We start from the raw sequence: 26,816 nt of genomic DNA, 5'->3' as shown, positions 1-26,816 counted from the left end.
GCAGAGTCTCCGGGTGAGAGACCCACAGCCAGAGGGGCTCATCATTATCCCCGAGGTGGCCGCTAGGGGGCTCCACAGCCCCTCCAGCCAGGCCCAGCCAGGACGCCCCCCTATCCCACCTGCCTTTTACTCATATCATCTGCCAGCGTCTAGGTCATGGGCAGGCAACCTAAGGCCCGGGGGCCGGATCCGGCCCAATCACCTAAATCCAGCCCGCAGAGGGTCCGGGAATCAGCGTGTTTCTACATGAGTAGAATGTGTCCTTTTATTTAAACTGCAACTCTGGGTTATTTGTGGGGCATAGGAATTCGTTCATTATTTTTTTCAAAATATAGTCCGGCCCCCCACATGGTCTGAGGGATGGTGGAGCGGCCCCCAGCTCAAAAAGTTTCCTGACCCCTGGTCTAGGTTGCTTGTGCCCTTGTTTTTACTCTCGTTTTTTCGGTTTTCTTCCCCCCCCCCAATGCTTTTTATTGAGTTTTCTTTAACATAAACAAACAAAATAAATACTCTAAAATTCAACAGTCATATGTCCACTTATTTCGTTTTTAATGTTTGTTTTCTGTAAGTCACTTTGAGTTCACCTTGGCAGGAGAACTCCACTAATAAATATTATTAATAATACCACGTCACCAGCCTAGAGAAAAGTGGATCGTTCCCCCCCCCCAATGGGGTCAGAGAACACAAGGGAGCGAAGCGCCAGCCTCAGGACCAGCAAATTTCAGAATATGCCCCCCCCCCCCTCAGCCCCAGCCCCTGGGAGAAGGGAGACTGGACTAGACGGGCCTTTGGCAGGTCTTAATGGTCAGGGGTCCCTTTACCTTTACCAGTCGCCTGTGGGGAAACCAGCAAGCAGGAATCCCCCCCATGGGTCCCAGGGCAGAGAGGAGCCATCAGGGCAAATAGCCCTCACAGCCCTCTCTAGGTATTGGTCTCATCCTCTCTTAAGGCCATCCCAGTGGGGGGCCATCCCTGCCTCCTGGGGGAGCAAATGCCACACTTGAACTCTTCATTGATTCTCCCCACACGCAGCTTCACTGAAGGCCCACAAGTCCCCAGGTATTTCCAGAGGGAGAGTGGAATCCCAGAGGCTGTGAAGGGCTCCCACTGCCTGGCCTGAGGCCAGTCCCTCCCCCCCCCCCAGTCTGGTCTGTGGTCTGGTGAGGGAGAAACAGCCCCATTAGCAGCAGCCACAGTAACCAGGCCTCTTATTTGGTTTCCAGGATAAACAGCCTCCCTCCGCGCTCACCAGCTGCAGACAGAAGCTGCGCCATCTAAAAATAGACCCAAGCCAGAACTGGGTGGGGCAGCCCCTCCCCGATTGCCTTGCCCCACAGAGCCCCCACCGCACAGGGGCCAGGCACCCCCTGGAAAGCCAGCAGCCCTGTCCGGACTCCAGAGGTGACTTCCACGGCAGTCAAGAATCTGGACACACCCTGGAAGCTGATGCGTCCTGGCAGGTGCGACCTTGACGGGGTGGGGGGAGGGCAGCGGCAGCCCCCCCCCCTCGAGCAGGCCTGGCAAGGGGCCAAGGACAGCCACATAGGGAGGCAGGCAGGCAGGCAGGTGGCAAACAGCAAAAAGCGGAAGTTTTCTGCCCAGAAACAGGCTGCAACCCAACAGGGATTAGCAGAATCAGCAGGGAGCAGCCGGAGAGGAGAATCTCTGTCAGATGGCTCAGCTGCACCCCCACCTGACAGCAGCAGGAGGAGCTGGAAGTCCCTCTACCTCCGCCTGCCTATTCCACCCCCCAAAAAAACCCCCATCAACACTGGTCAGAGTCCATGTCAATTCTGCCCTGTGTAGAACATTCAGCACAGACTGCCTGCAGGCTGAGCTTTGGGGCAGCAGTGGTCAGGAACCTCCCCAGGCCTGCTTGCTTCATTGCCCAAGCTGTCCTTTGCCCTCCACCTGCCAAAAAACCCCATCCCCTCCCCTGCTCCGTCAGCTCCTGATCAGAGCTGTCAACTTTTCCCTTTTTAAAAGGAAAATTCCCTTATTCCGAATAGGATTCCTCGCAAGAAAAGGGGGAAAGTTGACAGCTATGCTCCTGATCTGCCAAAATGATCAGGGGGCTGAAGCAGAAACACAGAGAGGGGCCCCAAACACTCTCTCCCTCTGCGCACACAAACCCCGCAAGTGCTGTAAGTAGATGCCACCACGTATTTAAGTCCATGGAACAACAACAACACAAAACAAAACACACACTTTAGTATGTAGTATTTAACACTAGCAACCACGGGTGTCGATTCACTGGAGGGGCAAAGCTTGCAGTGGGGGTTGGGGCCCAGGTGATGCCCCCCCCCCTCCAATCAGGGCTGTCGCTTGCAACAACTTACAGTCCTGGGGCAAGGAAAGGCTCCAGCTCACCCACGAGGAGGCCTGGGCAGAGAGGACTCTGTGAGCCATTGCCCTGGAGGTCAAAGGCAAAAGGTTAGACAAGCGCAGGAGCCGCCGTGGCCCAGAGAGACAGCAGGAAGCAGGAGGCGTCGGGGTCCCCCACTTTGGGCAAGCCTGACAGCGCCCCACTCCCCACTGGCACAGCAGCTTCCATGGGCAGGAAGGCTACAATTCGGGCTTCGTATTCTAGAGAAAAGGCAAGTAAGAGGTAGAATTCTATAAAATTATGCACAATGTGGAGAGAGTGGATGGAGAAGGGTTTTTCCCTTCGGTCCAGGATACCTGAAGGGGCGTCTCCACCCCCATCGTTCTGCCCGGACACTAAGGTCCAGCTCCAATGGCCTTCTGGCGGTTCCCTCACTGTGGGAAGCCAAGTTACAGGGAACCAGGCAGAGGGCCTTCTTGGTAGTGGCGCCCGCCCTGTGGAACTCCCTCCCACCAGATGTCAAAGAGAACAACTGGTGGGTTTATTATTACTAGTAGTACCAGTAGTAAAGGTAAAGGACCCCTGGACAGTTAAGTCCAGGCTGAGAGAGCCAGCATTTGCCCACAGACAGCTTTCCAAGTCATGTGGCCAGCAGGACTAAACTGCTTCTGGCACAACGGGACAGCGTGATGGAAACCAGAGCGCACGGAAGTGCCATTTACCTTCCTGTCACAGCAGTACCTGTTTATCTACTTGCACTGTTTGGCGTGCTTTCGAACTGCTAGGCTGGCAGGAGCTGGGACTGAGCAACGGGAGCTCACCCCATCGCGGGGATTCGAACCACAAGTCCAAGAGGCTCAGGAGTTTAGACCACAGCACCACCTGCTCTCCTAGTAATAGTAGCAATAGTACCCCACCCATCTTGACTAGGTTGCCCCAACCACACTGGGCGGTTTCCAGCACACATAAAAACATAATAAAATGTTAAAAGGCTTCCCTATACAGGGCTGCCTTCAGATGTCTTCTAAAAGTCAGGTAGTTGTTTATTTTCTTGACATCTGATAGGAGGGCGTTCCACAGGGTGGGCTCCACTACCGAGAAGGCCCTCTGCCTGGTTCCCTGTAACTTGGCTTCTCGCAGTGAGGGAAGGAGCTGGACCTCCATGTCTGGGCTGGACGATGGGGGTGGAGATGCTCCTTCAGGTCTACAGGGCCATTTGGGCGTTTGACTGGATGAACAGGGTGCTGAGTGGGCTTTTTGCCTAATTCAGGAGCTTAGCTCATCTGCCAGGCCAGGGACTGTTTCCTTGAGCACTGAACCACCACAAGTGATGCAGCAAAATGGTACATATATAAAGAGAAGCCTAGCCCTGCCATTCTGCCCCCACCCAAATCACAGAATGTTGTGCCTCCCCACCAGGGTGGATAAAAAGCAATGATTTTTTTTAAAATTATTTTTTTAATTTAAATTGGTTTTTTGTATTTAAATTGGATTTTTAAAATAAAATGCTGGGGGGGGGATCTTTCTAAAGATAGTTTTCTATTTAAGTTACATTACAGTCCAAAGGTTATTCATCAGGAAATAAGGATTTGCTTTAAGTTTTTCATGTGTGCTAAAACTCAGTCTAAGTTTTCTTTTAATTGTTTAACCACATCAGTTAACAAACATGGATATATATGCTACAATGTTATTGTTTTAGCTAAATAAATGGTTTAAATAAATGGTTATTAAGGAAATGATTGTTTTTCTCCTTCCAATAAAGTATAGCAGAAAACTTGTCCAAATATAAACAGTTAACTTATTAAACCTCACAATAATTTCATAATTATCAGTCAATGTATTTCTAATAGTATAACCAAATCAGAAATTTTTGATATAACTGTAAAAACTACTCAGAAAAATTATTATTCCAAAAATGAAACCTTCATCTGGTTCCCCACCCTGCCAGCCTCCCTCCCACCCGGGTCCCCAACCGCCACCGGCAGTTTCAAAGCCAGGAAGCTCCAATTTCACTGTTCACGACCAGACTGCGGTTTCCTGATCACTTGATGTGTGTTTTTTGGGGAGGAGGCTGCCATGGCAATGGAGGGAAGGCCCCGCCCACACTGGTGCCCGGAATGAGTGGCAGAGTGGCAGAGATTCCGAGAAAACCACCAGCTCAGCTTCTGACAGAAGGGGCAGAGGGGGAAACAGGAGTTGTGGGCAGCCATAGGAACCTCCTCATTTGTGTCACGAAAGTCAGAGGATGTCACCCATGGGTGGGGCACCAAGGCCTGTGCAAGACATGGGACTTGCAGATGTTAAGACACAGAAGCGGGTCTCCCGCATGCAATATTTGTTTGTTTATTAAAGTATAGCAGCCTCTTGCAAAACAGCAGCGCATTGTACAGAAACCACACAAAAAACCCTTTAAAAGCAGGAATAGAACCAGCATGAAGACAGCACAATTTTCCGGAGTTGAAGACCCTGTGGCACCCAAAGACCAAGCTTAAGGGTGGGCTTTGGTTCTGCAGCACCAAGGGAAGATGCACTCTGCACATACTCAGAGAAAGTCACAGACTGAGTCCTAGACTCCTGCTTCTGCATTTGGCTGGGCACAGCACTGCCTGCCTAACGGCACCACAGAACTGGGCCTATGAGAGGGGGAGGGCAGCTGTGAAATCAGAGCTGAATGCAGCATGACTGGGCAGCATGGCGGGCTGGGCTGGGCTGGGCCCAAGAGAAGCAGGGAAGGCGGGGGGGCTCTCTCCAGGCTCCCCCACTCTGGGAAACAGCTGGGGGCAGCAGCAGCTGGCAGGGGGAACAGAGCCCAACAAGGATGCCAGCTCAAAAGGCTGGCTGGCACATGATCCCTGTGAGAAGGATGGGGGGGGAGAGAGCACCCAGTGGTGACACTGCTATGCAACTCCAGCCTTTAGCTGGGGGGGGGGGAGAAAGCACAGCAAGTACAGACACCTTTGCCCCAGAGACCCTGCAGGACAACAGAGGAGGAAGCCGGGAGCACAGTCCTTCCCCCTCCTGCCCCAAAGCGCAGCCAGAGAAGCAGCCTGGCTCCTCCCCACCCTTCTGAAAACATGCTCAGAGGCTGCCACCTGTGCTGTCTGGCACAGCCCCACCCAAGCTGAGGCACAGGTGCTGCTCAGAGGTGACCAAGCCCAGCTGGCATCAAAAGGAGAAGGCTGCTGGTGCCTCAAGGAGCGTGTGGCAGAGGGGTGGGGCTGGCATGCTTTTATGTGAGCCATGATGCCACTTCCCTTGCCAGTCCTCTGTTCCCTGGGACCCTCAAGGGAAAGATGTGCTGTGCCTGCTAGAACAGAATGAACAAGGCGGCAAGGCGCTGCTGCCGCCACCATCCCACGGGGTTTGCTAAAGGCCCAAAAAAAGACATTACGCATGTGGAGCCCTCAGCAGCTGGCAGGAGAGGGTTAAACTCTCCCTCATCCTCCCCCCTCCCCAATTTCCCACTGAAAATCACCCCTCCCCAAAGTGCTTTCGCTACCAGAACAAACTGTGCCATTTAAATGCACTCTCCTGCTCCCCCAACAAAGAGCTCTGGTGCCCAGTGCCCCACACACTTGTGTGGGATCGACACAGAACTGCCAAATGCCACATTCCTTCAACTGAAAGGTCACCGGCACATGTGAGGGTGAGGGCGGCATCCTAGGGTGGCCCCAGAAGTGAGATCTGGGGGTCTGACAGACAGACACTGACCCCCTTGCAGAAGACCAGGCAGCATCCCAAACAGAAAACTAAAACAGGAATGTTTGGCCAAAAAAAGAGGTTGGAAAGTAACAAATGGGAGTTGCTATAAAATTATGGACATTGGGATGCAGAAAGGGGGGGTATGGGGAAGTCCCAGAAAAGAGGTTTATGAAAATATGATATGAAATTATACGTGTATGTTTGTCTTTTTAAGTGTTTGTTTGTTCTATAAAATTTTGTAAAACCAATAAAAATTTTATAAAAAAAAAAAAAGATTCTGCCTCCCCAAGGGGGGAAGTGTCCTCTCCGGAGATAGTCAGATGGCATCAGAAGTGGCACTGGAAAATATTCCAGGGGAGGCAATCACGTCATCAAGCAGGAACATCACTTTCACTATCCAGAAATTAACCTCCTCCTTTCCTGGGCTTCCAACAGAAATTCAATCCTACTGATCTTTAGGCAAAGCTTTGCTGCTCCCATTTAAAAGCCAGAGAAGCAGCAGCAGCAGCTGCCACCCTCCTTCCTGGGGGGACACCTGCTCATTCTCCCCCCCCCCATACCTACAACTAAACCTGCCCTTTGTCCCCCTCTCTTGCCCCCACCCAAGTGGGCAGCTGCTGCTGCTGCTGAAACATGCAATGAAGGCCCCCCACCAGTCATTCCTTGTGGGTTCTGGCAGACCCCCAAGGGCAGTGGAGACAGCCTTGCCACCCAGAGAGCAGCAACTCCCCAAGAGAGACCCTCTCCAGCCCCACAAGCAGCTGGCCCAGTGCTGTGCCTGCATTCCCCCCAGCTCATTGGGGGGGGGGGGTAATTGCCTTGGCAGAGGTAATTCCAGAGTCCAGTGCAGGACACAGCTTGACGTCACGGGTCTCAGAAGGGAACTAATTCCGCAGACCTCATTCTGCTACTATCTAGAAGATGCTCCAGCTTGGAGTCACGGAGAAGAGCCCCTCCGACTTGGGTGGCATCCAGTGGGGCAGTTTGAGAGGCCAGTTGGCGGAGCCCCAGAAGGAGGAGAGTGTAGCGTCTCACCCCAGCTCCTCTCGCTGTGAGACTCCCATCTCCCTGGAGAGCCAGGGGAAGCGGAGGAATGGGCTTCCTAGCCAGGCGGGCTGCGCTGCCCCTGCTCCCCCTCTCATCACAACAGCCTTGCAAGGTAGGTCGCCTTGAGCGCGGCCCCCGACCAAGCTCAGCCCGCGGCACTGAAGGCAGCGAAGGGACCCACAGAGCTTTCGACCGGAAGGCGGCACCCAAAAGCCGCCAAGCAGGGGTCCACGGAATTGGAGACCACCAGGGTCACCTAGTTCAACCCCCTGCAATGCAGGAATCTTTTGTCCAGCTTGGGGCTCCGACCCACAACTCTGCGGTCCAGAGTCCCCCACTCTACCGACCGAATTATCATCCCGACTGACAACCGACGGAGCGGCTCTCCTGCAAAGGCCGGCTTCTCGGCACGCGGGCGCGCCTTCCAGCCACGCAGGGGTTAATGGGCGCGCGCCCACGTGTCAGTGTTTGGTTGCCGGGGGGGAGGGGGGAGCTCGGTCGCCTCGCCCCGCCCCTCGGCGCGCGCCCGCCTGCCTGTCTTCGGGGCCCCAGCGCCGCCCGCGCGCCCTCTCGCCACTCACCGTCCTCGCCGGGGCTCCCCGCGCGGCGCCGGTACCAGACCAGGGCCAGCGTGAGCGCGTGGCCGGCCACCACCAGCGACGGAAAGAGGTTGCCGCCGCCGCCGGGATCCATGGCGGAGGCCGCGGGCGACGCCGAGCAGGGCACGGAGGTGCTCCGACGGCAGCAGCAGCCGCTACGCCGAGTCCCTGGCGCTGAGCGAGCGGCCGCCCCGCCCGAGCCGCCAGCGCAGGATCCTCCTCCTCCTCCTCCCGGGGCAGCCCGCAGGCCCGCCCCCTCGGCCCGCCGCCCGCACTGCGGAGCCGCCGGAGCCCGGCCTAGCCCGGCGCAGCCTCGACGGCGCGAGCCGCTGTCCCTGCGCAGGCAGCGCTCAAGGTTACCCGCGCGCCTTGACCACTCCCTTCGCCCTCGCCAGGGCAGAGCCCAGCGCCTTGGCACGCCCTCCCCCTCCCCTTAGCTCTGCCCCTTCGATCCAACCATTAGGCAGCGCAGCCACAAGACCGAGGGAGGCAAGGAAGGAGAATCGCGGGCTTCGCTCGCGCCAGGCCTGATGCCCAACCCTGCCAAGTGCGCTTCGCATTCCCCGGAGCCAAGCGGGAGGGCGAGCGCGGCGCTGCCCCGGGTGGGCAGAGCAAATACCCCCCCCTCCATCAATCACGGCCGGCAGCGGCCAAGCTTTTTATAACTGCCAGGAACTCGCCCGGCCGGCGCCAGTGCCTTCCCGCTCGGCCGTCCGAGACCCACGGCTTACCCGGCACGATCTTCATGGGAGAGCCGCTGTCCCGGAGGGCAACCCCCGGCCGCGCAAGAGGAGCAGCTACAGGACGCGGCAGCGGCAGCCCCCGAGTGAGGGTCCGGAGCTGCGGGCTTCACGACACCGCCAGCCCCCGCGGGTCCCCCGTGGCTGTTGGGGAGGGGGCAGTGGCGCAGGCGGGCCTATAAATAGCCCGGCGACGGCGAGGACGGGCCTTGTCACGGCTCTCGAGTTAGAACATTACACCGGAGCGAGGAGGAGGAGGAGGAGCCAGGCTGCGCTCGACCAGGGACCCCACAGCGCTGCTGCCCCCTCCCCGCCGCGGCAGGCACCTGTGCGCGCCCCCTCGGACAAAGGGGGCCTGCCTGAGCCGGGCCTCCGCCGCAGTTTCTCCTCCTGCCCGACCCTCCCTCTAGGGGCGAGGGGCGCTCTCCGCAAGCATCTTCCTACAGTGGGGTTGTTAGGGGGCTTCCACCCCCAAGCCAGGGCCTGCGCCGCTCGCGGGAGAGATCCTCTCCCTGGGGGCAGCGGCGAAGCTGCTTAGGAAGAATTGGCGCATACGGAGCAGCGGGCCGAGAGTTAGAATGTCAGGTTAGGGGGTGACGGGTATGCTCCGTACCCACCTCAAACGCCCTTCGTGCCACGAGTGGCGCCCCCACCCATCGCCCTCCGGCAGGGCTTGGCCTTTGCGCCAGGAGAGGACGCTCCGTCCAGCCTCTCCCAGGGGAGAATTCCAGGTCAGGGCTTCGAAGCAACGGGAGGCAAGACCCGCTTCCAACAGCCTTGAAAGGCAAGGAGTGGCCGCTTGGAAAGGGGAAAGGTTGCACCATCGTCGTCGTAAAAATGCTATAAATGTATCTGCGGGGCTGGCATGTAACCTTTGCTGCCCTTCAGTGGCACCCCACAGCCGGCGGGGGGTTAATCCTGACGCCACAGGGCGGTCAAGCACCTGGGTCCACCCTGGAGGTGGTTCTGATGTAGGAGAGAGATGAGCTGAGAGTTGAGAACAATTAAGGCAGCCGCAATGCAAGTTCGGTAAACGAGGTGGGGGGGAGGTCAGGGAGACCACCCAAGGGTAGTTCGTCATTCACTGGAATCAGAGGGCAGGTGGAGGATTCCCAAGCTGTTCATTCCAACACTCTGCCAGCCCCCGGGCGCCCCCAAAGGCCTCTGTGCTCCAGTAAGGAAGAGCCCACCAGATCCCTGGGTAGTTGGGTCAAAAGAAGAGCCTGCAGGATCGGGCCAGTGCTCAACAAGATGCCAAACTGTGAAGCCTGCAAGCTGGATCTGAGCACAACAGCCCCCCCCCCCCTGCTCACCGGAGATTCCCAGCCCAAGCTGCCTTCTCCTCCTCCACCCCTGAAAGCTCAAGAAGTTCCAGGGAAACCTTTCCTCTTGCGCCCCTTAGATCTGGCCTCTCCTTGCCCTCTGGGGCTGAGAATATGAGCCTGGACCCTCCTCTCTGAACCAGCCCTTGAAGTAGCTACTGAGCCCCCCCCCCCAGGTTTCTCTGCCCAAGGCAAGATGCGCAATAATTCCTTCAACATTTCCTTTCAAGTTAAATTACATTTTTCTCTCTCCTTTCCTTTGAGGAGCCCGGTGTGTGCCTGTCAAATGTAAGCGATCCTCTTCACACCTTTCACTTCTGGCAGGGATCTAAAGTGCTTGCCTGGAGTCCTAGCTGCTTGATTTGTGTGGAGGGGAGGGGTACATCTGCACCCCCTTTGCTGGCAGTGGGCCTTACTTCCAAGTAAACATACATGAACAGGATTAGGTTGCAATCGACAAACAAGTTCTGTGATTGGCTAGACATTTTGGCTACAAGTCCTGGCCTGATGACTTTCTACTGAGGAAGATCTCATTCAAAAGTACCAGCTCTCTCTGTAAGTCCCAGAGGCTGGAGTCTGCACAGCCGGGTCTCCAGAAGTGGGCAAACCTTCATCAGGATGCAAACTAGGCCTAATAGACAAAATTATAAACTAACAAATCACCAGGACCAGATGAAATGAGCAAGCATACAGTAGAACAAGCCTTGCTAAAGAAAAGCCAGCGTGGCTTCTGGAGGGACATGTCCTGTCTCACAAACCTAGTAGAGGTCTCAGAGAGTGTCAACAAACATCGACATCCGTACTTGGGACTTTTAAACAGCTTTCAGGTGAATAAGAATAAGAGGAGATATCCTCTTGTGGATCAGGAATTGTTTAAGTAAAAGGAAGCAATAGCAATAAACAGAGCAGAAATAAATGTGACAGTTCTCTGAATGGAGAGATGTAGGCAGTGGTGGAGCTTCATGCTCTGGCAGGGGGCGGGTTGGCCAAGAGCAGGGAGGGGCAGGGCTGGGGTGCATCCTGGGGGCATGGTGCGTGTCCTGGGGGCATGACATGCCACCTGTGGGGGCATGGCACCCAGCACAGGCAGAGGGACAGCCACAATGGCACCCCACCGGGATCGCACTGCAGGGGGCAATGTGCTCCCCCCCCCCTGCATACCTCTTCCTCTGCCACTGGATGTAGGAAGTGGAGTTCCTCAAGGATCAGTATTGGGGCCTGTGCTTTCAACGTGTTCATAAACATTCTAGAGTTAGGTGGTCAAGTTTGCTAACAATAATAATCTAAGGTCATTAAAACAAAGAGATTTGGTCCTTAAAACAAAGGCCCTCCAAACTGAGTAAATGGGTGGTAAAATGGCCAATGCAATTCAGTATGAATAAGTGTAAAGTATTGGCGCAAAAAAAAATCTTCATTTCACTTAATATGCTCATGGGATCTGAACTGGCCACAACTGACCATTAGTGTGACCTTGGGGTCAGTGGATCGCTCAATAAAGACTTTGCCCCGGGAGCAGCAGCTGTGAAAAAGGTGAATTCTATGCTCGGGATCAATAGGGAAGGAATGGAAAATAAAGCTGCCAATACCACCAGGCTATTAAAGAAATCTATGGTGCAACTGCACTTGGAATACTGTCTACAGTTCTGGTTGCATTACCTCAAAAAGGACCCTGCAGAAGTGGATAAGGAGAAGTTCTTCTCAGTGGCGTAGCGTGGGTTGTCAGCACCCAGGGCAAGGCAAGTAATTTGCGCCCCCTAACCCATGTATTTGTGCCCCCTAACCTGTGGATTTGTGCCCCCTAACCCCCAGATGTTGTGCCCGGTGCGGCTGGCCCCCCACGCTACGCCACTGGTTCTTCTCCATCTCTCATAACACTGAGGAAGCTGATGTTGAGAGCCACAGACAAAGTCCTTCTTCCCACCTCAAGAGCACAAGCTCCAGGGTGACTCAGCCAGACTGGCTCCCTCCAGAGGTCCCATTCAGCTCTCTTGCCTTGCATGTTTAGAACACACCAGCCGACTATGGTAAGCTTGAAACCAGGCCCAGGTGAGGGAGCCGCCATCTAGCATTTTAAAGTGCCCACCTTAGCCTGAAGGGAAGAGGAGAAAGTGAGAGCTCCCCCATGCCAGGAGGAGACCCAGGTATGTAACTGAAGCTCCGCCACTCCTAGTGGCTTCTTAACTTTTTTAATTATTGCTGTTAGTAGTCTTACTGCTGCTACTACCTTGAGACCCCACCTTTTCTTCAACGCACGCAAGGTGTCTTGGGTGCTTCTCCCTCACCCCAAGGAAGAAGGTCCTGCGTTCAGACCCCAGCAGCATCTCCAGCAGGCCTGGGACAGATTCTCATCTGAAAATCTTGGAAAACGGCTGCCAGTCAGTGTTGACAATACTGAATGGCAGTTGCCTATGTTCCTATGGTATGGATCTGACCCCAGGTCTCCCAGACCCCAGGCTAACTCTCTGACCCCACCACCCTGGCTCTCAGAAAGCCAGCTTCACAGGAAAACTGAAAACAGCCCTGCCAAGCAATGAAGTCCAGGCGCAGGCCAAGCACTTGTGGGTCAACGGGGAAGAAGGTCTGGGGGTCGAGACCCCACCCCTGTTGCCCTGGAGAGCAGCTGACGATTAGACTTGGCAGGGGTGGGCTAGACTGTTAGGAAGCCGCAAGGACACTTTGTGGCTGGAAAAAGGACTTGAGTAACAACCATCTCATTGCAGCAAGTTCCAGAACCAAGTAGAAGAATCATCACCAGCCCCTTCCTGGTTACCTTAGGGAGAGGCTGGCTGGTGGTTTTAATTTGCTCAGCAGGGGACAACACATTTCACTCCACTGGAATCGCAGCTCCTCTCTGAAACCTTCCTCAGCTTCCAGCTCCTGCCAGGCTCTCCAGGGGCAGCCAATGGGGTCCTCCTGCCCGATGGGGAGCTGCTCTGGTCCAGCTCCTGGACAGCCAACCTGGAGTTGCCCAGGAAGCTGCTCCAGGGACTTGGAGACCCACACACAGCTTGCAGTCACCCAAACCAGTCTTGCCTGCAGGGGGTGCCCTGTGCTCTCGCAACATCTGCCAAGGGGGCAGCCCCTGAAGCCCTTCCCCAGCAGATGAATGGCAGGCAGGGAGCATTTACATCTGTTCACCCCCTGCGGAGGGAAACCGCAGAGGCCTCAAATCAGGGCCAGTTTGGAAGAAGCAGCTGCAGAAGGAGGCCAGATGGGGCGGAGGGAGGGGTGGGCCACGCCCTAAAGGAGCAGGAAGAGGCTGACTCTCGACAGGGGGAACACTCCACCCCCCTCTCCTGTTCCCGCCCAATTGTGGCTGCAGGGTCCTTCTCCAAAGCATGGCCTGTCCCAAGCCCTTCCTTGGAGCTCCTCCCAGGCATCTACTGCCCCCCCCCCTGCATACACCTAAGGGAGACGCAGGGCATTATCTCCTTGTGCTCCTTCACAGAACTGATGCCAGTTGTTGGCAGCTGGGGGAAAGTGAGGCAGCCTGGAAGAGGAGTCCCTTAGGGCCACTCAGAGGCTGGGAGCTGGGGCTCTTTTGCAGGGAGAAGAGGGGTTTGGGGGGGGAGTTGTCTCTCGGCTGGGTCCATGCAGACTATCTCCCTGGACTCAGGAGCCCCTCCTGAACACAACAGAGAGGCACTCAGGGCTCCAACCTGTGCCAAGAGGATGCCTGTGGCACCTGGGTTCTGGGCGAGAAGACCTGGCATCGGATGTTCTGCCTTGCAGCTCAGGAGGCGGCTGCACTTCCTGTCCTCCTGCTGCCTCTTTCCCAGAGACCTGCCTCCCAGACAAGCGGCTCCAGGCGCCAACTCCCCCTCTTCCCTCTTTCCCCCCACCCAAATGCCACAGGACCGCCGCTCTGCCCTACCTTGCCCCTGCTGGATCAGGTCTTCCATAAAGTAGCGGCCATCCTCCCAGTCCAAGGCTGGAGCTGCCATCCTGCTGCTGCTGCTGCTGCTGCTCGGAGAGTGCAGAGCGCACCTTCCCTTCCCGCCAGATCCTGCCTCCCCGCCCCAGCCAGGACAAGCCCGTGCAGAGCCCCACAGCCGCCGCCGCGGAAGCCCCTCTTTGCCCGCCCCAGCAGCAGCAGCAGCAGCCACACCCCACAGGCCTCGCCCGCCCGCCCGCTCCCTCCAGCTCCCCAAATGCGCTCCAGCTGCCCTCCGGGAGCCGCCAGGATTCCTGCGGGGGAGCCTTCGGTCCGAGGCTTTGCCTGGGAAAGGGAAGTCAAGAGGCAGATGTTGGGACGAGGAGGGGCGAGGGGGGGCACGCGGACTCCTGCAGGAACTGGTGGCCAAAAGAAGCTGGCAGGACTCTGCTCTGGGGAGGGGGTTTTGTGCGCAGTCCCATTCGGCCCTCCTTCTCCCTCCCACTGCACAGTCTCGCCCCTTCTTTGCACCGGGAAAAGCAGCCACAGGAGGTGCCCCCCCCCAGGCCTGTGCTGCAGAAGAGACCCCCCTCCCGCTTCCTTGATTTTGACTCCCCCAGGCAAAGGGGGCGGGCTTATTGAAGCAAGTTCTCTAGCAATGACAGACATCCACCTGGGGGTCCCCACTACAGCGCCACGAAAATAGCTGCTTGGGCCGGCAGCGGTGGGGGGGGGGGTGTTCGGGCCTCCCTCTCTCCCAGGACCAAAGCAAGCAAACTCTCCCGGGAGGGCCAGAGGAGGGGGGGAGGAGCCGCGCCGGTGACTCAGGCTGCTGGAATACGAGGCGGGTGCGCGACGCATTTCCTTCCGCGCGCAACGGAAAGTTGGAGCCCCCACATGACCGGCGGGGGGCGGCTGATGCCCGGCCCCTCCGCCTCCTCGCAACGGCAAAGGCAGGGCCGACACGTTGCAGCCCTGCCCGGCGAGCGAGCGGCCAGCTGGGGTGGGGAGGGTCGCCAGCAGCAGAGCGTCCTGCGCGCCTGGTGCGGGAATCAAGGGGGTGGGTATGATTGCAGAAACGCTTTTCCTTCCCGCACACTCCTCGACAGACCTCCCCCCCCCCCGCTGAAACCAGCAGCCCGGAGGCCCAGGAGATGGGCGAGGCAGCCCCACAGGCTGCGCGGGGAGCGACGTGGAGGACGGGTTGCCGCGGAGCCAGGTCTCACCCACGCCCTGGGCACAAATGGGCACCCCCACCCCATCACGCACAGAGACCCCCCCCCAGCCAGCGCAGGGGCCGCGGGCAGAAGCAGCCAGGCCGGTCCAGGCGAGCGCACCTGCTGCCCCCTCGCTCGTGCCCCCTTGCCCCCGCATCCCAACCGCTAAGATACCTTCGTCCGACTTGCCCCCCTTCCTCCGGCGCCCCCTGCGCCGCTTCTTGCGGGGCTCCTCCCCCGCAGCAGGGTCCATGGGCAGCCCAGGGGCCTCGCTCTGACCTTGGCAGGCAGAAAGACGAGGCGCCGCCACCGGGAGCGGCCGCGAAGAAACGGCTAAGGATAGCCCGGCGCAGCAGCTGCTGCCCACCTGTCAGCACGGCGGCGCCCCCTCCCTCAGGCACGCCGGATCTCTGGACTTACCCCCCCCACCCGACACGCGCACAGGGCAGGGGGCCTCCTGCCCACAGCTCACACCCACGTGGCACAGATGCCGGCGGCAAAAGGGCGCCCCAGAAACCGCGGACTCCCCAACTTCCAGCTGAGCCCGGGGCAAAGGCCTCCCCTTCGCCGCTGCCGCCTTCCACCCCCCACCCCCTTCCTTCTGGCTCATCGCAGGCACGTGGAAGCGCGGGAGGGGGTCGCGTTACTGGGCCAACATCAATGAATGGATGGAAGAATGAATGGAGAAGCCCGCCCTGGTGCAACCTCTGACCCCAGATTTTGCAGGGGATGTGGGGCAATTGATCTGGACACCCCCCCCCCCAGTTTTCCTCCTCCTGAGCCCACAATCACGGAACAACACAAGCAGCACCAAGGATCAAGAAGGCACCCAAGGGTGCTGGCTAAAAGGTAGGAAGGGAAACAGCCCTGAGCTTTTGGCCCCAAACTGCATCTGCCCCCCCCCCACCTCCCAGACATCATGCCCAATTCCTGACACCCCCACCTTCCCCCACCTGGCTTGGGAACTCACCCACCACCTCTGCCCTTACCCAGCTGCAGCTCACTTCCCCCAAACCAGCTCCTGCCCCATAGCTCCCAGGCTTCCCCCACGTGGAGGGCATCTGACCTTCAGCAGGAGGGGCAGCAGAGGCCACCTGTGGCACTGCCCTGGCGGCAACCAGCTCCACGTGCCCAGCAGGCTCCTTCCGGCGGTACTCCTGGCGTGAGGCCTCCTGGGGCTTCGGGGGGCAGGCCAGTGGGCCTGGCACGGTCTGGATGCGAGGCGGGCGCGGGTGCGGGGTGGGCCTTGCCATGGCCACGGGGCGGCGGACGCGCTGCAAGGTGGCAGGCACAATCTCTGGCGGCAGGCGCAGGTACTGGCGCAGGTGCGCGATGCCCTCGTCCGTCAGGTACCAGTAGCAGTGGCGCCAGGCAAAGCTCTCGCGCACCAGGCCGCGGGCATGCAGGGAGCCCATGGCCCGCTGGACCTGCAGGTGGGTGATGCCCGGCAGCTGGGGGTGGTAGCTGTGAGGGCGCCGGTCCTTCTGGGCCACCATGACCCCATCGCGAAAGAGCAACTCGTAGATGGAGCGCAGCTGCTCCAAGGGCATCAGCATGCCAGCCACCATGGCGAAGGCGGCAGCAGAGGAGGCGGCCTAGCCTGGCTCTCCAAAGGGGCAGAAAAGTCTCTGTCTGGCCGGCTGGCTGCCTTCAACAGGAAGCAAGGAGGAAAGGATCCGACCGACCGCCCTCCCCAGGAACCTCAGCCTGGCAAGCTCACAGGAGGCAGCTGAAGCTCCCTCCAAACTCCTCCTCCCCCAGCAGCTGAGAGCGGGAGGGGCAAGAGCGCATGCCGGCTACTACAACCTCAACCTCTGCGCCTGCCTTGGAGCTCCCCCACCCACTGGGGGTGGGCACTGCCAGGCCTGACTCAGCACCAAGAGCGGCAGGGAGGGGAGCCCACAGACTCGTCATCCAGAGCCCCAGGGAGCGCAAGCAGGAGCCGCCACTGCTGTCATCAAAGTTTCCTTCAAGTTGGCAGCAGAGGGGGGTGGGGTGGGGGCGCCTTCCCTGCCCACAGAGCCCCCACCGGCCAAGCGGAGAAACCACTCCAACCAGGCAGGGGTGGGGTGGGGGAGGCCAGCCTGGGAAGAGAGGAGGGCAGCTGCGGTGGCAGAAGTGGGGGAGAACAGCTGGGACTTCTTCTGCCTCATGGTGGACGCCTCCTGACTGAGGGAGGGAGGAGGGTGCCCAGAGAAAGCCCAGCCCAGCAGGGTTAACCCTTGGCACCCCATCATACACGGGGCACCCAAGAAGGCAGAAGAGATCCCTCCCAGCATGCTCCCCAATTCCCAGGAGTGAAAACTGAGGCACAGGACAGCTCAACCAATGGGGGAGGGGGAGAAGAGAGAGTTATTTATTTGCTGGCTGGCTTGTTTTATAAAAGATATGCACTGTTTGATCGTTTTTCAAAAAAAAACCCTCAAAGTGGTTTATGAATAGAATGACGTGATCAAGTAACAACTCCTAAAACATTCAAAAGAGAGAGAGAACACACACCAACATCCTACATATCTGGGGACGCTTTCCGAAACAAGAATGGTTTTAGCAGGCCCCAAAAAGATGACAGTGAAGGTGCCAGTCTGATGTCAATAGGCAGGGAGTTCCAAAGTGTAGGTGACGTCACATTAAATGATCAGTTTCTTACACATATAGAGCAGTGCCAGTTCTTCTGAGTCAAGTGATCAAGTGGGCATATATGGGGTGAAGGTGATATTGCAGGTACCTTGGTCCCAAGTTGTTAGTAACACTTTGAACCTGGTCAGGTGGGAATCACCTATAATATTACAGGGCTCCTCGCTAGAGCTGGGCAGAAAGGCTTTGCCCCTCCTTGCCCCTCAGCTGCCCACTCTCCTCACTCCCCCGGGGCTATTTCTGGTACAAGACATGGATGCTATTTCTATGACTGAATGAGGCTTGCAATGCCCGCCCCCAGGCCTCCAATTATAGCCTCAGGCCCAGGCTGTATCAAGCCCTCCCCAAGACACACACACTAACTGCACCCCCTCCCCAAATCAAAGCCTGCCTGGCTCCTTCTGCTCCTTATGAGCCACCTCAGCACCCAACTCCCTCTCCTTGTGCAGAGGAGAGGAACCAAGGTGGTCAAGGGGCTGGAAACCAAACCTGATGAGGAATGGTTGAAGGAGCCGGGTCTTTTTAGCCCGAAGAGATGACCGAGAGGCAACACGAGAGCCATCTTCAAATATCTCAAGGGCTGTCACAGGGAAGAGGGAACATGCTTGTTTTCTCCTGCTCTAGAGGGCAGGACTCGAACCCATGGCCAAGTGACAAGAAGGGAGATTCCAACTAAGCATCAGGAAGAACTTTCTGACAGTAAGAGCTGTTCGTCACTGGACCGCTCTCCCTCCAGATGTTGGGGATTATTTTTCCTTTTTAAGCAGAGGTTGGACAACCATCTGTCATAGATGCTTTAGCTGAGATTCCTGCATTTCAGGGGGTTGGACTAGATGACTCTGGGGGTCTAAGTTCTAAGATTTCTCCGCAGGGGGGCCAGAGGATCTGCCCCTAGATAGCCTCCCCACAAGCTCAGAGTGATAAGTGCAGGTGGCAGCGCTCCTGTCGCCCTCCCCCTTCCTTCACTTTCCCAATGACTCCAGGAATAAACCTTAGAGCCATCTGCACCTCAAGGATTAACCTGGGAACAAAGCCCCCCCCCCCCGAAACAGGACCTGCCCCCCAGCAAGTGAGCTTGACTTGGAACTGTGTGGAAAATGAGATGCAGGCCAGCTCTGTTTCAGCTGGATTTGCCCAGGGCCACACACCTGGCGTCCAGGGCAGAGGCGAGGCCACACCTTAGCTCTCATCTCCATCAACACAGAGACACAGGCACACACATCCTTCTCCACGCCAACCCCCCAAGACACGTTCCCAGCCCATCCCTCCAGCCAGTTGGCGCCCATCCTCTCCCCCCCCCCATCACTGGGTGAGGAGGGCATGACAGCAGGAAAAGCCAGCTCCTTTCCCAGGCTCTCCTGCCCTGCCCCCCCCCCCCAACCAGGGCAGGTTCCTGAGCTACCAGCCAAGGTCAATATTTGTCCAGGATTTGCCTCTGGCTGCTGCTTCCCCCAAGACCCAGGGAGCCCCACCCAAGGCATGCAAAGCAGATACTGACTGCCCTCTGGTGATGAGAGAGAACCTGCTGCAGACATCCTTGCCCTCATCAGGGAGGGAAAGCACTCTGCATATGCTCAGGGGGCACAACCATGTTTTCACCGCAAACGCTGCAGCGCTGTTTTCTGGCTCTGGGGCAGAGTCCCGCAGCTCTCTTGCCTTTTGGCCCTGGGGGCTTGAGACAGGGCACAGGACGGGGGGGGGCAGGGTGTAAAGAGAGAAACAACCCACATCTGGTCTGTAAGGAGCCTCCCTCTTCCTGCTTCTCAGCAGCCGTGGAGAAGGAGGGTCATCCGCCTGACTGGGTAAAGGTAAAGGGACCCTTGACCATTAGGTCCAGTCGTGGCCCACTCTGGGGTTGCAGTGCTCATCTTGCTTTATTGGCCGAGGGAGCCGGCGTACAGCTTCTGGGTCATGTGGCCAGCAGGACTAAGCCACTTCTGGCGAACCAGAGCAGCGCACGGAAACACCGTTTACCTTCCCACCAGAGCGGTACCTATTTATCTACTTGCACTTTGACGTGCTTTCAAACTGCTAGGTTGGCAGGAGCAGGGACCAAGCAATGGGAGCTCACCCCATCGCGGGGATTCGAACCACCAACCTTCTGATCGACAAGCCCAAGAGGCTCCGTGGTTTAACCCACAGCGCCACCCGTGTCCCTCACCTAACTGGGTGGAGGGCTGCAAAACTCCCTTGGATAAGGAGTGCTGCTCCTCCCCCTCCCCCCACACACCCCAGAGTTTACCTGCCCCCCCAAGCAGGAGATGCCTGTTATTCGGAGTCCACACCTGCACCCAGAGCGGCCCCCTATACTCCAAATGGGTACCCCAGAGAAACAGGCAAGAGGCAGCAGTGGCAGCTAGGCCTCAACAAGAGCAGTGCCAGTGCCCTCCAGGAGGGGGCGCCAGCAGCTCAGCCTGGGCAAAGAAAGAGCCTCCTGCCATTGCCCCCCCCCCCTTTGGCCTCTGGCCCAGAAGCCGGCAGGAAACAGGCTGCATTGTTCCAAGGAGCTAATCATTAGCCCGAAGAGTCTTGGGGGGCTGGCCAGCAGCGCCTGAGAAAGGGAGGCAGAAAGCCAGAGAACCTGGGAAGAATCCGCCAAAGTCCAAGAGGCCAGAGAGGGGGTACCAAGGAAGCAGAAGGCGACACCGGGGGGGGGGAGGCGCCTTGGATATTCTGGACGCCAAGGCCTGCTTCCAACTCTCTGCCCCACCTGAGCCACACATGCAGAGACTCAGACCCAGAGGGAGGGGCCACACCAGTGTTAACGGAGAAATCTGAGGGCTCCCTTGGACAAAAAAAAACAAGGACCCCAGCCAGGAATCCCAGAGCAAAACAGCAGCCAGTAGGCTTGGTCTTGATTGAAGACGGTCGCCACAGGACTCCCACCTGCCACCAGGTGGAACAAGATGGAAGCCCCAAACAACAGAGCCCCCAAACTTTTATTAGCTACTAATCCCCATGTTACACCCCCCAAACTACATCACTAATACATCACGGTTACACCATGAAAGGGGAGGTCTGGTGGCCGTAATCTGAGCATCCTGGACCCTGCCCCATGGTTCCCCTTGCCCTCCACCAAACACCCAGTAAGTGGAACAAAAGAGACGTTTACATTTCCCTGTTTCCCAGCCCAGTTAATCACACCCTTTTGTCTCCATCTGGGTTTGTTATTTCTGGAATGGCTACCTGTCTGGCACTCAGGTATCAAGATGCCAGGGATTATCACTCAGGCAGAGGGGCTGCTGAGGAGCTGAGCTCACATGTCTATAGGAATTTCTGAAGTTTTCCCAGTGAGCCAGTACACAGATACATAGATCAGTGAATTCTTACATTTGGTATCGTGTAGCAAAGGCCTTTTGAATAGATAGGAAGAAACTGTGATGAAGTGTTTTGTGGGGACAAGTCACAAAAGTCTCAAAAGGGATTGTGCTGGTTTTGGTAGTGGGCTGCATGTGCATGATATCTGCTGGAGGGGCAACCCCCCCCCCCCAACCTATACATAAATTCCTGCAACACCAGCCAGAGCCAACTCGGAACCTGCTCTGGGCAGGAGGAAATGGCTCCAGCAAGTGAGCCAAGCAGCAGGAGGCCGAGGGAACTGTCACTGTAGAGTTGGAAGGGACCCCAAGGGTTATCTAGTCCAGCCCTTTGCAGTGAAGGACTCCCTACTAAATTATGGTGGAAGCTTCCTTATGGTGGTTCATTCATTCATTGAAAATCATACACACTTCCTGCAGAGCGGGTACAGTAAGACACCAGCAGATATGAACAGATGGCCGGAGAGAGCCAGGCGGCAGAGCAGCTCACATAACTGGCACCCAGTCAGGCAAGGAGCCTCTGCCCAAGAGAAAGACAAACAGGAGTTCTCAATGAACACATCAACTGACCCGTATGCAGCGGACGATTCCATGTGAGGGACTGACTGCGAGGAGGGGGCTGGCTTGAGAAGGGAAAGGTCTAGGGCAAAGGGATGGTGTGAATGCACTTGGGATACTGGGGGGGGGGGCTGCTTGCCCCACCCGGAATCAGGAAAAAATGACGCCAGGAAAATGCACCCTGAACACCCCCTCCTGCGGGGCCTCCTGAGGTATGCATAGAGGATTAGGAAAAGGATCAGAGGCTCTGGGGAACTTGGCCCCACACCACCAACACCCAGGCCCCAAGGAGGGCAGTCTCCTCTCCCCCCCCCCAGCACCTCCCCTGAGAAACATGTTGCACCTGCTCCTACCATTGCTGGGAAGTGCTGAGGAAAGGGCAGTTGAGAAAGGGGGGGGAGCAGGGAAGAAGAAGCACTGGCAGGGAGAAAGGGGAGAGTTCTCCCGCTCTCAACCTAAGACCAGAACTCGTGGGCACCCAAGGAAGCTTGGAAGATTCAGGCCAGATAGAGAAATGACTTGTTCAGCCAGCGCAGGGTTAACCTGTGGAACTCCCTCCCCCAGGAGGCAGTGAAGGCCACTGTTAAAATCAGGAATGGGGGGCAGTTAAAAGACTCCCCCAAAATCCCAAGTCCCCACCACAGCCTCTAAGGCCAGGACAATGACCGTTGACACAAGCGCCAGACAGGCTCAGAAAAGAAGTCTATAAAACTGTAGCAATAAGCAGATACCATGTATCTGGACTGTTTCCTCTGACTATCCAATATAGAAAACTGTAGAAACTTCAAAAAAAAAAAAAATCCAAAACTCAATGGTTTGACAGATTTCCTAGGTTCCAGTGGAAGAGGGAAATCCAGGGCTCCCCCTGACTCCCTAATCCCTTAAGCATAAAGTCACATCCTCCTTCCCCTCCACAAGGTGTGAACTTAGCCACACAACAGGAGGCAGGAGGCAGCGGAAGGGCAGCCCATACCCCAGACAGAAACCCAGCGGGATGGTGGATTGAATCCTGACACTTCAAAGGAGAAGCGCAGGAGCTAGCCTTGCAGCCAGGGGGAGGTGCAAATACTATTATTGTTCTTTGGGGAAGAGTTAAAAGGTGTGGGACCTGGGGTTATTGACAGGGGTGGGCGATGGGCTCATGCTTCTACATGCTAAACACTCCCACTTTGTGACATATTTTGTGAAAGGAGGCTGTATTTTAATGTTGCATTTTAAGTTGTATTTCAATCAATTGTTTTTGTATCTGGTGTTAGCCACCCTGAGCCCAGTTTTGGCTGGGGAGGGCGGGCTATAAATAAAAATTATTATTATTATTATTATTATTATTATTATTATTATTAATCGATGATGCTGTTGAAAAATGTATTATGGGAAATGGGGAGAGGTCTTAAAAGTCCACGCAACTCCATGCTCAGGGTTCCTACTCTTTTGTGTATTTGAACTTTGTTGCAACAAATAAAGGTCAGGTCTACTGACCGCTGATTTGCTTCTTTAACTTGGCTGGAGACTCCTCCTTTTGCTGACCAGAGGGACTCACAGGGAGTGGCACCCTGAGGAGCTGGGCAGCGGAATAAATCCACACCCAAGGATTTTTCTTTTATCACAACTTTTTGTGAAATTCGGATTTTGTGGGATAAAATATAACTGACAGAATTCTACAGGATGTGGTGAAAACAGTCAGGCTCCAAGGATCCCCAGGCAGGCAGATCTAGATGGGGGAGAAGTCAGGCTCCCCCACGCTCCCCAACTGCCCTGCAAAGCACCCCCCCCTCCACCAGTGGTGGGGGGGGCAAGAGGCAGCAGGGCATCTGCTCAGAGAGGTCCTGGGGATGTGCCTGGTTTCACAGGCCTCCTCCACCGACAGGCGCAGCTCCCACCCCACCCCACTCAACACACACCAAAATATGTCACTGCTGCAGCTGCAGGAAAGCGCAGCGTCAGCAAAGCTCAGTGGCTGAAAGCAAGTCAGCCAGTGACAGGCAGGCGCCCGGATCTCTGCCTCCAGCCAGTCCCGCCTGCCAGGGAGACACATGGACGGACGCACACACGCACATGCCAAAGCGCCACTGGAGATCAGGCCATGGCAACCACAAGCAGCTCTACGGGCCCCACGGAGAGAGAGAGAAAGACAAGCCAGGCAAAGCGAGGAGAGGAGGGGGTCCCTGCTTAGGACCCCACAACTGTGGAAACCCCAAGGTGCCAGCTTCACAAACCCCCCTCAGCCACCCAGAGCTCTGGCCCAGCTCCACCCTTTCTCTGCTCTAGGAAACTGTTTTCTTACAACCTGGGGAAGTTGCTCTCTCACACTCTGGCTCCCAGGCCTCTCAGAGGGGCAGCCCACTGGATGCAGGCAGGCAGGTGTTTCTGCAAGGGGAATAGACCCCCCCCCAGTCCCACCCCCCTAGGGATCTGTGGCTTTGGCTGGGCACAATTTGCACCCAGGGTTCAGAGGAGGAGTCAACTGTGACGCTTATGAAAACTGAAATCAAACCCCCAAAGGAGCTTGGTGGGGGGCAAATGAGCAGATATGCCACAAGGGGGGGGTGGACCCTCCCCAAATGATACTTTGTTCTCTCCAGCCAAATCATCACACCTGGTGCAGTTCAGGGGGAAAGACAGGCAGAGCATAAGGAGACCCCCCCCGCCAGCTTCTCTGCTCTCCGAAGGCCCCCACAGGGTGTGGGGTGTCCTGAGAGGGAGGTGGGGCACCAGAGATGTCATGGGGCCTCTTGGAGCCCCCACCGTCCTCCCCATCTCCCACCCCACACCATGGGGGAAAGCTTTTGCAGAAGAGGGGCAGGACAGAGGCTCTGACCCCAGCCCCCATCACTGCCGAAAGTGGGGCTGCCCAGGAATCTCCGCTCTGAGCCAGGGAACAAAGAGGCGGCTGTTTGCAAGGGGAGCCTGGCAGGCTGTGCCAAGCGAGGAGGGCCTGGAGGGGGCAGGGGCCGGATTAATAATCAGGCCGGGGGAGGGGGCAGCCTGTTCTCATGGTAAATCAGGCAGGCTGGCACAAAGGCACCTCTGCAGTGCCTTGGCAGCCCAAGTGGCACACACTCAAACCACCCTGGCAATGTACGCAGGATCTGCCACACTGGGCCCCTCCCAGCCCACTCTGAAAGGCACAAGCCCCCCTGGCCTGATCCCCAGAGACCAAGGGCAGCCCGAGGATCCCCACCTCTGCACAGCAGCAGCCCTTCCCGCCTGCAAGCAGGCCAAGCCAGCCTGCAATGCCCCCCAACTGTTCCCAATGGGGCTTCTGTGTAGTAAAACCAGTCTAACTGGGCAGAAGGAACCACCTCTGAATATAGGAGATAAATCAAAGATGGGAAGACGGTGAAGGGCACAGACGGGGGCATGTTTGGCTGCCACGTGCTGCGTTGGGGAGAGAGGGGATGTGATGCTGTACCTATTTTTACTATTTTTATATTGTAGAATCATAGAGTTGTAGAGTTGGAAGGTTCCCAGGGGTCATCTAGCCCACCCCCCTGCAATGCAGGAATTACATTGGGAGCTGCCCTGAGGTGTGACGGGCAGAATACAGATTTAATAACTAAATAAAAAAGCCTCACTATGGACTAGTGTGCCACAAAGGCTGCTAGGATTCAGTGAGCGCCACTCAGGGCCGGGTGTTGCCCTGGACTCTCACCTGAGCCTCCCACCCACAAGGCAGCCTGGGAGATGCCTTGCCCCTCCCCCACTGCTGAAGCTCTCCCTGGGTTTCCTCCCCCCCCCCCGCCACCCCCAGGGCCAAGTCCCAAGCAGAGCCAGGCCAAGTGGCCAGGCCTTGGGGGTGCTGCTCTCGGACTGTGCACCCCCCCCCCACGCCCCATGGCATTTCAAGGGCTGTGGGGCAGAAGGCAAGGAGTGTAGGGCAGGAGAGGACTCAGCTCAAGCCACAGCAGCTCAGGGCAGGCGCCAGGACTCTCCCCTCCCCCACTCTCGACAGGCCCACCCTGACCCCATCAATCAGCTGAGGAAACAAGCTGGGTGCCCCCCCCCCGCCACCTCCCTAGCTGAAAACGGAATTAAGCGTCTCAGGCTCTTCCAATTGTGAGCTATCTCTCATCGCTTACTCATCGCAGGAGCCCACTCCGGGGGGGGCAGAGGGGACCAGCCCCCAAAGTTGGTGACACTGCCATTCAATGGGTGTGTGTTTGTGTGCACCACATATTGTGATCAGTTAGATGGGGCAGGGCTTATATACCCCCCCAATATTGTATTCAAGTTGGCATCCAGCCAGCTCCTATGCCAGGGACCCTGGCACCCCACCAGATATGAAGAGTCTTCTCTGGAGCCACGTCTCGCCGAAGTGGCACAGCGGCAAGAGAGCCCCACTGACGCTTTGCAGGATCAGACTCGTGGGGGGACATCTAGCCCAGGTGACTGGGCACAATCAGGGCAGAAGGCAGCATCTGGCAGATGGGGCTAAACTGCCCCAGAGCCCCTGGAGCAGACACTCTACACAACCACCAGGCGGGTGACTCTCTGCTGACTCTGCCTATGTGTACTTTGCAAAGCTCCACTCCCAGGTGAAGGGTCAGACCCAACCCTCGGCTGGAGGTCATGGTGCCTCTCAGCTGCTCCCCTACCAAAACCAAACACTCCGGCCTGGCCTTCACAGCGCTCTGCACATGGCCTTGTGCCTCTTATCTTCCCACCCCTTTGCAGATTCCCCAACACAGGTTTCGCTGCCTGCAGGTCTCCCATTCAATCAGACAGCTCCGTCCGCTCTCCCTCACTGGGGGGCAGATCAGGATACCACCCCCGCCCTCTTTCCCCTCCTTCCTCTAAGTCTCCCCCGCAGCTCATCCCTCCAGGAAACCCCTCGGCCTCCTGTGACAATAAGGAAGGCTGCGCAACGCCTTCACTCCCTTCCTGCCCCATGCCGGGTTTCAGACTGTAGCCTCCCGGGGCAGAGACCTGCTTCCTGCGAAGCCACAAGCGGCGGCGGCGGCGGCGGCGGCGCTTTCAAAAGCGGGCGGCTCCCCGGGGATCTTTCTCAGCCCCACCGGAGGGGCTGACCGCGGGACCTGCTGCAGGAGCGACTCCCCACCCAGGAAACCAGGGCGTCTCTAACCTCCGTCTGAGTGCAGCCCTACGGAAAGGTCCCCCCTTCTCCCCGCCAAGCTCAAGCTGAGCAGCGGCGGCCGCCGAGGAAACTCGAAGAGGGGCTTCCCTCCGAAGGGGGGGCGGCCCGGAGTCGCAACCCCGCCTGCCCCGCAAAGAGCGGAGGAGCCGCGGGGTTCCCGGGGGCGAGGTGGGCGGGCAAAGGGCCAAAGGTCAGCGGTGGCCGGAGCCTTCCAGATCGATCTCCAGGGTGCCCCCCCCCGCTCCTCCGAGCGCCCCTCGACGGGACGGGCCTCCGGAGGGCCCGGCATCTGAGCCACCGCCCCAGGCCTGCCGCCGTCCCACACCTGGCCGGGCGGAGGTGCTGCGCCGCAGCCGAGGGATGGGGGGCGGCCTGCCCCACCCAG

General features: G+C 57.4%; 1 protein-coding gene across 19 annotated transcripts in view; it reads right to left on the bottom strand.

Moving 5' to 3' along the window:
- Positions 1 to 26,816, bottom strand: part of PLEC (plectin) — a gene marked incomplete at its 3' end in the record, with an annotated part of 112,103 nt that overhangs the window by 45,128 nt on the left and 40,159 nt on the right. For 2 of the 19 annotated variants that reach the window (XM_081205400.1, XM_081205411.1), the window contains exon 1: positions 15,894 to 16,410. The exons of 9 other annotated variants lie outside the window; for them this stretch is intronic. In XM_081205400.1, the coding sequence (XP_081061526.1) occupies positions 15,894 to 16,395 (502 nt within the window). In that variant the 5' untranslated portion in view covers positions 16,396 to 16,410. Of the gene's footprint in view, positions 1 to 2,339; positions 2,425 to 7,656; positions 7,998 to 8,405; positions 8,566 to 13,610; positions 13,705 to 15,001; positions 15,096 to 15,893; positions 16,411 to 26,816 lie in introns of those variants that run through there. 8 more of the 19 variants (XM_081205410.1, XM_081205412.1, XM_081205423.1 and 5 more) reach the window with 6 other exon arrangements.

Source organism: Podarcis bocagei (assembly GCF_964188305.1).
Source record: "Podarcis bocagei genome assembly, chromosome: 8".
NCBI classification, from domain to species: Eukaryota; Metazoa; Chordata; class Lepidosauria; order Squamata; family Lacertidae; genus Podarcis; species Podarcis bocagei.
This window is presented reverse-complemented; position numbering and strand designations above follow the sequence as displayed.